Source organism: Oncorhynchus mykiss, chromosome 19 (genome assembly GCF_057628025.1).
Source record: "Oncorhynchus mykiss isolate SJ-2025 chromosome 19, ASM5762802v1, whole genome shotgun sequence".
In the NCBI taxonomy this organism is placed as follows: domain Eukaryota; kingdom Metazoa; phylum Chordata; class Actinopteri; order Salmoniformes; family Salmonidae; genus Oncorhynchus; species Oncorhynchus mykiss.
In genome coordinates this window covers 7576048-7585873 of record NC_143040.1, presented here as the reverse complement: position 1 = coordinate 7585873, position 9826 = coordinate 7576048, and the positions used below count along the sequence as shown (strand labels likewise).

At 42.0% G+C, this 9826-nt stretch overlaps 1 protein-coding gene across 1 annotated transcript; it reads left to right on the top strand.

Moving 5' to 3' along the window:
• Nucleotides 1–892: 892 nt before the first annotated feature.
• LOC149974787 (uncharacterized) lies at nucleotides 893–2947 on the top strand. The gene is made up of 2 exons (XM_090209996.1): nucleotides 893–1402; nucleotides 2207–2947. Exons 1-2 carry the CDS (start codon nucleotides 1135–1137, stop codon nucleotides 2728–2730), a joined length of 792 nt encoding a protein of 263 aa, XP_090066122.1. The 5' UTR covers nucleotides 893–1134; the 3' UTR covers nucleotides 2731–2947.
• Nucleotides 2948–9826: the final 6879 nt, after the last annotated feature.

Below are 9826 nucleotides of genomic sequence, written 5' to 3'. Positions count from 1 at the left end.
CCCATGTAAACATATCTTACTGATAGATCAATGAGGTTAGATCCAATACCCATGTAAACATAGCTTACTGACAGATCAATGAGGTCAGATCCAATACCCATGTAAACATAGCTTACTGATAGATCAATGAGGTTAGATCCAATACCCATGTGTTGCGAACAGGTCGATTGTAGCAGTAGTCGTTTCGATGGAGAATAACTTTACAGTTATTTTGACCGCGGTGGTTATTGTTGTCGTGGTTTCGTGGAAGAAACCGTTGTTGTGCATCATCTTTCAACGCTCCAACACCTGATAATGACCAAACCTGTTTAGGCTTTTGGGGAATTTAACTTCAATTAACCTGAAAGTGTTCATTGTAGAAACATCTGTTGGGTTGGTAGAATGTGGAAAGACCCACCTCATTGGTTAATATTCACTGTAGTAGAACCATCTGTTGTGTTAGTAGAATGTGTAAAGACCCACCTCATTGGTTAATATTCCCTGTAGTAGAAACATCTGTTGGGTTGGTAGAATGTGGAAAGACCCACCTCATTGGTTAATATTCCCTGTAGTAGAAACATCTGCTGGGTTGGTAGAATGTGGAAAGACCCACCTCATTGGTTAATATTCACTGTTGGAGAAACATCTGTTGGGTTGGTAGAATGTGGAAAGACCCACCTCATTGGTTAATATTCCCTGTAGTAGAAACATCTGTTGGGTTGGTAGAATGTGGAAGTAGGTTTTAAATTCATACTTATTACAAATCTGCAGTTGTCTGACTATTATATAATTATTTAATGAAAGAAATGTAAAAATGAACTTTTTGTCTGGAAATAAAATAAACATTTATCTGCGTTAACCACTCCAGTCAACAGATGGCGATATGCGTTTTTCAGGCGATGCTATCAGAGTGACGTATAATGTAGTGGACGGGACGCTTCTTCAACAACATCTAGTCAGCCACCTCGGTAGCTTCCTAGCGGAAACGTTCAAGCTGTTCAGACTGCTTCGGTCTATATTTACTTCTGTATTTGGAACATAATTCTGTCTTTTAACTAGTTTCCCCATTTCATGTCATATTTCCGTTTAGTCAGGTAACGGTAGCTGGCTTGATAAATGAGCCTATCACTAGGCTAGTGGCTAACACCCCCGACCATGAGCTCAGCAAGCTGCTGCCCTCCTGCTAAAAAAGAGGTCTGCTGGAAGGAGAAAGAAGGTATTTGGCTGAACGTTGTCGTGAAAGAGGAGACTGAAGAGGAGGATGTCACAGTAAACGAAGGAGTAGAGGGTGAGGCTGTTACACAGAAAGAAGAGGAAGAAAACGATTATACTTTTTTTGGAGTGAATGAAGGAGAGATAACTGTCATATTGAAGGAGGAGGAGAGGGAAGAAGAGAAGGAGACAGAAGATCTGAGTAACACCAGTAAGTCCTGTCTTGAAAATAGTTGTTGAACTGATACGAGGTTTTAAAACGGCATTCTACTCTAGTTCTGAGCTTAAATGCCGTTTTTTAATGTAGGAATTGATAAAGCTACACTGTAAGATGTGAATACCATCAAGAAGCTGGCCAACAACAAAACTTTAACAATGGATTTGCACCCAAAATCACAACTTAAATGTCTCACGGAATGGACTTGCCTTCATTCAATACTGCAATTCCACTGTACTAAACTGGAGGCGATTTCCAGCCCACCGTTGACTGCGGTCAAGTGAGCCGACAGTCGCAAAACGCGGTCAGGCCATCTGCTCTTCGGTTTCTTCCTGAATTTGCGAGCGCGAATACACTTTACGGAATGGCGGTTTTTTTCAGGTAGGGAAACTGAGTTGAATGGACTCTCATGCACAGGTAGTCGAGACGATGGCTACAAATCATTACAAACAAACCGTTTGAAGCACACTTATTCACTCTTCCATAATAAAAATGATACCAAATCGTTTATTTAATTTTCGCGTTATCATAAAGTACTTTATCATTGCTAGAGTGTCAAGCTTAGGCTGGACTGGTGTAACGCTACAACATACAATGACATTCTAGACCATTCTATAGGCCTCTCTGACTAAGAACCACACAGAGACCTGCATTTTGTAGTGGCTTTAATAACACTTGTGAAAAGTGACTTCAGGTGATTGAGGGATCTAGTCTAGATTATACATCATAGGAAGTTTTATCATGTGGAGGTTTCATTCAGGTCTCTGTTTAATTAAATCATCTGTTTGTCTTTGACAGGAGAGAGACCAGACTCTCCTTCTGACAGCAGGAAGAGTCCTTCAGGGAAACCAGACCCCGAGACGTCCAAACCAGCAGGACGACATCACTGCTCCCAGTGTGGAAAGAGTTTTACTCAGTCAGGGAGCCTGAGAACACATAAGAGAATACACACTGGAGAGAAGCCTTACCACTGTTCCCAATGTGGAATGACGTTTACCCAGTTAGGGAGCCTGCAAACGCATGAGAGGGGACACACAGGGGAAAAGCTTTTCCAATGTTCCCATTGTGGAAAGAGTTTTGGCCAGGTAGGAAACCTGAACAAGCATGAGAGGACACACACAGGTAAGAAGATGTACCGCTGCTCCCAGTGTGGAGAGAGATTTACCCGGTTAAGGTACCTGAAAGAGCATGAAATAATACATACAAATACACAGGAGGAGAAGACATACCACTGCTCTCACTGTGGAAAGACATTTTCCCAGTCAGAGAACCTGAAAACACATGAGAGAATCGAGAGGCTGTGTTCTGACTTGTGTTTTTGACTGAGAATGTGTGTGTTTGTTTGGGCTGTCAGACTTGAGTTCACTTTGTGTAATGTTAGTGCACTATTTTTAATTGTGATTAATCCATTGTCTCAAAGGGTTAAAAACACACTGAAAACATCCAGAATACATCCTATATACAGCTAAAATCTACAAAGCCATGTAAACACAAGATGACATTGAGGTTAAATAAAGTGTGATTTATCAATGGAACATATTTTGACACGTCCACTGTGTGTCTCTGTAGAGTCATAATATCCATAACAACTAGAGGTCAAACAGGGAGATGGTTCCATTCATTTTCCCCACAGGGCTGTGTTTTCTTTAGACTCACCCTGGTGTGATGTTTTGATAACCATGTAAACCTCTCTGGGACAAGGTGACTGAGGACACAGTGTGTTGTCAATTTATTGTCATGATTTTAAAATGGTATAACTGCCTTTATTTTAGCTGGACCCCAGGAAGAGTAGCTGCTGCCTTGGCAGGAACTAATGGCGATCCATAATAAACCCCAGGAAGAGTAGCTGCTGCCTTGACAGGAACTAATGGGGATCCATAATAAACCCCCAGGAAGAGTAGCTGCTGCCTTGGCAGGAACTGATGGGGATCCATATTAAACCCCCAGAAAGAGTAGCTGCTGCCTTGGCAGGAACTAATGGGGATCTATAATAAACCCCAGGAAGAGTAGCTGCTGCCTTGACAGGAACTAATGGGGATCCATAATAAACCCCAGGAAGAGTAGCTGCTGCCTTGGCAGGAACTGATGGGGATCCATATTAAACCCCCAGAAAGAGTAGCTGCTGCCTTGGCAGGAACTAATGGGGATCCATAATAAACCCCAGGAAGAGTAGCTGCTGCCTTGGCAGGAACTAATGGGGATCCATAATAAACCCCCAGGAAGAGTAGCTGCTGCCTTGGCAGGAACTAATGGGGATCCATAATAAACCCCAGGAAGAGTAGCTGCTGCCTTGGCAGGAACTAATGGGGATCCATAATAAACCCCAGGAAGAGTAGCTGCTGCCTTGGCAGGAACTAATGGGGATCTATAATAAACCCCAGGAAGAGTAGCTGCTGCCTTGGCAGGAACTAATGGGGATCTATAATAAACCCCAGGAAGAGTAGCTGCTGCCTTGGCAGGAACTGATGGGGATCCATATTAAACCCCCAGAAAGAGTAGCTGCTGCCTTGGCAGGAACTAATGGGGATCCATAATAAACCCCCAGGAAGAGTAGCTGCTGCCTTGGCAGGAACTAATGGGGATCCATAATAAACCCCAGGAAGAGTAGCTGCTGCCTTGGCAGGAACTAATGGGGATCCATAATAAACCCCAGGAAGAGTAGCTGCTGCCTTGGCAGGAACTAATGGGGATCTATAATAAACCCCAGGAAGAGTAGCTGCTGCCTTGGCAGGAACTAATGGGGATCCATAATAAACCCCAGGAAGAGTAGATGCTGCCATGGCAGGAACTAATGGGGATCCAGATTAAACCCCAGGAAGAGTAGCTGCTGCCTTGGCAGGAACTAATGGGGATCTATAATAAACCCCAGGAAGAGTATATGCTGCCTTGGCAGGAACTAATGGGGATCCATAATAAACCCCAGGGAGAGTAGCTGCTGCCTTGGCAGGAACTAATGGGGATGTCTCTCTCTACTCTCAGATTCGAAAATGCTAATTAGCATCTAAGTAGACAACATGCCTACAAATCCCTGCAAGCTCCTGCAAATCATCTCTAGCCAACACATTTCACAGAACAGTTCACAGAATTGTCCATTGAAATAAATGTTGACAATTTAATCATCGCTACTTTAAGGCCTGATTGGTGGAGTGCTGCAGAGATTGTTGTCCTTCTGGAAGGTTCTCCCGTCTCCACAGAGGAAATCTGGAGCTCTGTCAGAGTGAACATCGGGTTCTTGTTCACCTCCCTGACCAAGGCCCTTCTCCCCCGATTTCTCAGTTTGGCCGGGTGGCCAGCTCTAGAAAGAGTATTTATTGGTGGTTCCAAACTTCTTCCATTTAAGAATGACGGCGGCCATTGTGTTCATGGGGACCGTCAATGCTACAGACATTTTTGGTACCTTTCCACAGATCTGTGCTTCGACACATTCCTGTCTCAGAACTCTACTGACAATTCCTTTGACCTCATGGCTTGGTTTTTGCTCTGACATGCACTGTAAACTGTGGGACCTTATATAGACAGGTGTGTGCCTTTCCAAACCATGTCTAATTTATTGAATTTACCACAGGTGGACTCCAATCAAGTTGTAGAATCATCTCAAGGATGATCAATGGAATCAGGATGCATCTGAGCTCAATTTTGAGTCTCATAGTAAAGGGTCTGAATACTTAAGTAAAGACATTTGCAAAAATTTCAAGCCTGTTTTTGGTTTGTTATTATGGGGTATTGTGTGTAGGTTGATGAGGGGGAAAAATATATTACATTTTATAATGAGGCTGTAACGTAACTAAATGTGGAATAAGTGAAGGGGTCTGAATACTTAATGAATACACTGTATACCACTGGAAGAGGTTTCTATCATTGGCAGTTTTGTACACAGTCAGGTGATACGTGGTATAGAAAGTCCAATCTTAGGAGAGAACATGGGAGGCACTATACTGTGTGTCTGCAGGTGTCTATCTGGTCAAAACCACTGATACAGGTGCCCCTCCACCCTCTGGTGGGATGGATCATGTCTACAGAGAAACCTACATTCAAATACTTAGATTTGTGAAATTATTAGATATTACTTGTTAGGTATTACTGCACTGCCGGAGCTAGAAACACAAGCATTTTGCTACACCTGCAAAACATTTGCTAAACACGTGTATGTGACCAATAAAATGTGATTTTGATTTGAAATAAACGTCCTATTTATCAAAGGTGTTTTTGGCTGGAGTCAAAATGACTCCAAAGGATTTTAATTTGTTAAAAGTCCTTATTGATACAGAAACACTAAACCAGGATTTAGATGTATCAAGAACAAGTTGATTGACAAAGTCATGAAAAATTGAAACATTGAATAAACCACATTTTGGCTGTGATAAAAGATATGCCTCTGGGGTCAAAATGATCCCTGTCAGAACTATGGTTCAATGTAAATATATAGTGGGTCTAAATGATCCATGTCAGAACTATGGTTCAATGTAAATATGTAGTGGGTCTAAATGATCCCTGTCAGAACTATGGTTCAATGTAAATATGTAGTGGGTCTAAATGATCCATGTCAGAACTATGGTTCAATGTAAATATGTAGTGGGTCTAGAGTTTGTTTTAAATTATCACTCATTAAAAACGAATAAATCAACACATGCTTCTCTAAGAACGACTTAATATGATAATCAACTTTAATGAAATAAATGAAAAATAAACTTTTGGTTCCTCAACTGCGTTGCCACTCCAGTCATCAGATGGCGATGTGCGTCTTTTAGGTTCAGGCGACGCTTGGCGAGACTTGGTTTGGTAAACAGCTGAGGGATGGGGGCTGGATAAATGTAACCACTCTCACATTCAATTCATTGCCCTCGTGCGCCTATTTGAGCAAACACAGAAAGGGGCCTATATTGGTGACCAAAGGTTGTCTGGCACACTGCTTAGGGGTTCAGCAACTGTAATAACTTATTTATAGCCGACAATCATCGATGTTACTACTAATGTGAAAACAAGACTATGACTATTGTTGCTCACTTGACTGTCTCAAGACAATTGTCAAATGATTTTAACATTCATTACAGACGTCAATTGTTGTACAATATCATGGCTACGCTGTTGGCATCACATTTTACAGTGGATTTCTGCTGTTGTGGGCCTTTAACCATCTGTCTGACTTGTTGTTCACACAGGAGAGAGATGTGACTATCGTGGATCCTCTGGGGAGCCTCAACAACATCATGAAGCTGACGAGGCAGGGAAGAGTCCCTCCCGATCAGAACACCTCAAGAAACACCAGTGGAGACCAACAGGGAAGAAATCTCACTGCTGCTCTAACTGTGGGAAGAGTTACTTAAGATCAAATTCACTAAAAGTACACATGAGAATTCACACTGGAGAGAAACCTTATAGCTGTGATCAATGTGGGAAGAATTTTACTACATCCAGCCATCTGATTATACACCAGAGAACACACACAGGAGAGAAACCTTATAGCTGTGAACAATGTGGGAAGAATTTTACTACATCTAGTCATCTGATTATACACCAGAGAACACACACAGGAGAGAAACCTCCTAGCTGTGATCAATGTGACAAGAGATACTCTGATAAAATATCTCTGATCAAACATCAGAAAATACATTAATGATGGAATTGTTTCATGATATCAATGAATTAATGTCACAATGTATAATGTTTAAACATTGTAGTAGGAGTATTTTAATGATGTCACAATGTAGAATGTTTTAACATTGTAGAATGAGTATTTTAATAATGTCACAATGTAGAATGTTTAAACATTGTAGAAGGAGTATTTTAATGATGTCACAATGTAGAACACTAAACGTGATGATATGGATATTAGCCTCAGGGGGAAAATCCAGGCTCTGAATTGAAAGAGTGATATTTATATGATATAACAGAAAGTGACTAACACAAAAAGAGCTGTGTTACACTTACAGCATTGGTGACCCACTTGAATCAAAATGTAGCTAGATGTTTTCTACAAGTTGTCCTCTAACCAGTGATGTACACATTATTCCCAGATTCCATGTGGTTTTTGAGCTGTTAGTTTTAACAGGACAACCTCATCTCCCCACTCTCACACAAATGATTTCAACATGATATCGATGAGGGATGAAAAATAAGTGTTGTGTTCCTTTGTTTAACGACCTCTAAATGTAAATGCTCTCTCAAAAATGTAGCTGACTGTCTTCTGCAGGTTGTCCTCTAACCAGGGAGGTAAAATATATCTCCCATTTCCATGTGTTTTTAGTCGTGTTAGTTTCAACAGCACCAACAACCTGATTTGTCCTATAACCAGGGAGGTAAAATATATCTCCCATTTCCATGTGTTTTTAGTTGTGTTAGTTTCAACAGCACCAACAACCTGATTTGTCCTCTAACCAGGGAGGTAAAATATATCTCCCATTTCCATGTGTTTTTAGTTGTGTTAGTTTCAACAGCACCAACAACAGTATCACAAATGGTTTCTGCATGTTGGTTATTAATTTGGACACATTAAAGCTGTGTTTTGACATTGGGCTGTACCACCAAGCTAAATGTCATTGAAAAGACGTTGAAAAGAAGACGATACCCAACGTCCAATAGACGTTTGGTTTTAGTTGAAGGTTGTTGTTAATAACGACTTGAAAACAACTTAATTTCAACGTTCTTGCAGTTTAGACACATTGACTGTTGTGGAAAATATTGAATCAACTATTTCACCAAACCAGAACCTGTGAATTCAACTAGACTTTATTACAAACAGTAACAAAGCTGAACAATTCCATGGAAGAACTGACTCTTCATTCTTAGTACTTGGCTTTTATACAGTCTGACCCTGATATAACATTCTAACCACTAGGCTACCCTGCTGCCCCAATAATACATGTAATATAGCCTATACAGTCTGACCCTTATATAACATTATAACCACTAGGCTACCCTGCTGCCCCAATAATACACTAAATACATGTAATATAGCCTATACAGTCTGATCCTTACATAACATTCTAACCACTACCCTGCTGCCCCAATAATACACTAAATACATGTAATATAGCCTATACAGTCTGATCCTTACATAACATTCTAACCACTACCCTGCTGCCCCAATAATACACTAAATACATGTAATATAGCCTATACAGTCTGATCCTTACATAACATTCTAACCACTAGGCTACCCTGCCGTCCCAATATTGAGAGGTGATATTCTCCTGGACCAGACAGCATCACAGGTGATATTATCCTGGACCAGACAGCATCACAGGTGATATTCTCCTGGACCAGACAGCATCACAGGTGATATTCTCCTGGACCAGACAGCATCACAGGTGATATTCTCCTGGACCAGACAGCATCACAGGTGATATTCTCCTGGACCAAACAGCATCACAGGTGATATTCTCCTGGACCAGACAGCATCACAGGTGATATTCTCCTGGACCAGACAGCATCACAGGTGATATTCTCCTGGACCAGACAGCATCACAGGTGATATTCTCCTGGACCAGACAGCATCACAGGTGATATTCTCCTGGACCAGACAGCATCACAGGTGATATTCTCCTGGACCAGACAGCATCACAGGTGGTATTCTCCTGGACCAGACAGCATCACAGGTGATATTCTCCTGGACCAGACAGCATCACAGGCGGTATTCTCCTGGACCAGACAGCATCACAGGTGATATTCTCCTGGACCAGACAGCTGGGTGAATACACTATATATACAATAGTATGTGGACACCCCTTCAAATTAGTAGATTGGGCCATTTCAGCCACACCAGTTGCTGACAGGTGTTTAAAATTAAGCCCACAGCCATGCAATCTCCATAGACAAACATTGGCAGTAGAATGGCCTTACTGAAGATCTCAGTAACATTCAACGTGGCACCGTCACAGGATGGCACCTTTCCAACAAGTCAGTTTGTCAAATTCCTGCCCTGCTGGAGCTGCCCGGTCGACTGTAAGTGCTGTTATTGTGAAGTGGAAACATCTAGGACCAACAACGGTTCAGCCAAGAAGTAGTGGGCCACACAAGCTCACAGAACAGGACCGCCGAGTGCTGAAGAGTGTAACGTGTAAAAATCGTCTGTACTTGGCTGCAACACTCACCAACGAGATCCAAACGGCCTCTGGAAGCAACATCAGCACAAGAAACTGTTTGTCAGGAGCTTCCTGAAATGGGTTTCCACGGCCGAGCAGCTGCATACAAACCTAAGATCAATATGGGCAATGTCAAGCGTCGGCTTGAGTGGTGTAAAACTCACAGCCACTGGACTCTGGAGCAGTGGAAATGTATTCTCTGGAGTAATGAATCATCTTCACCTTCTAGCAATCCAACACACTAATCTGGGTTTGGAGGATGCCAGGAGAACGCTACCTGCCCTAATGCATGGTGACAACTGTAAAGTTTGGTGGATGAGGAATAATGGTCTGGGGC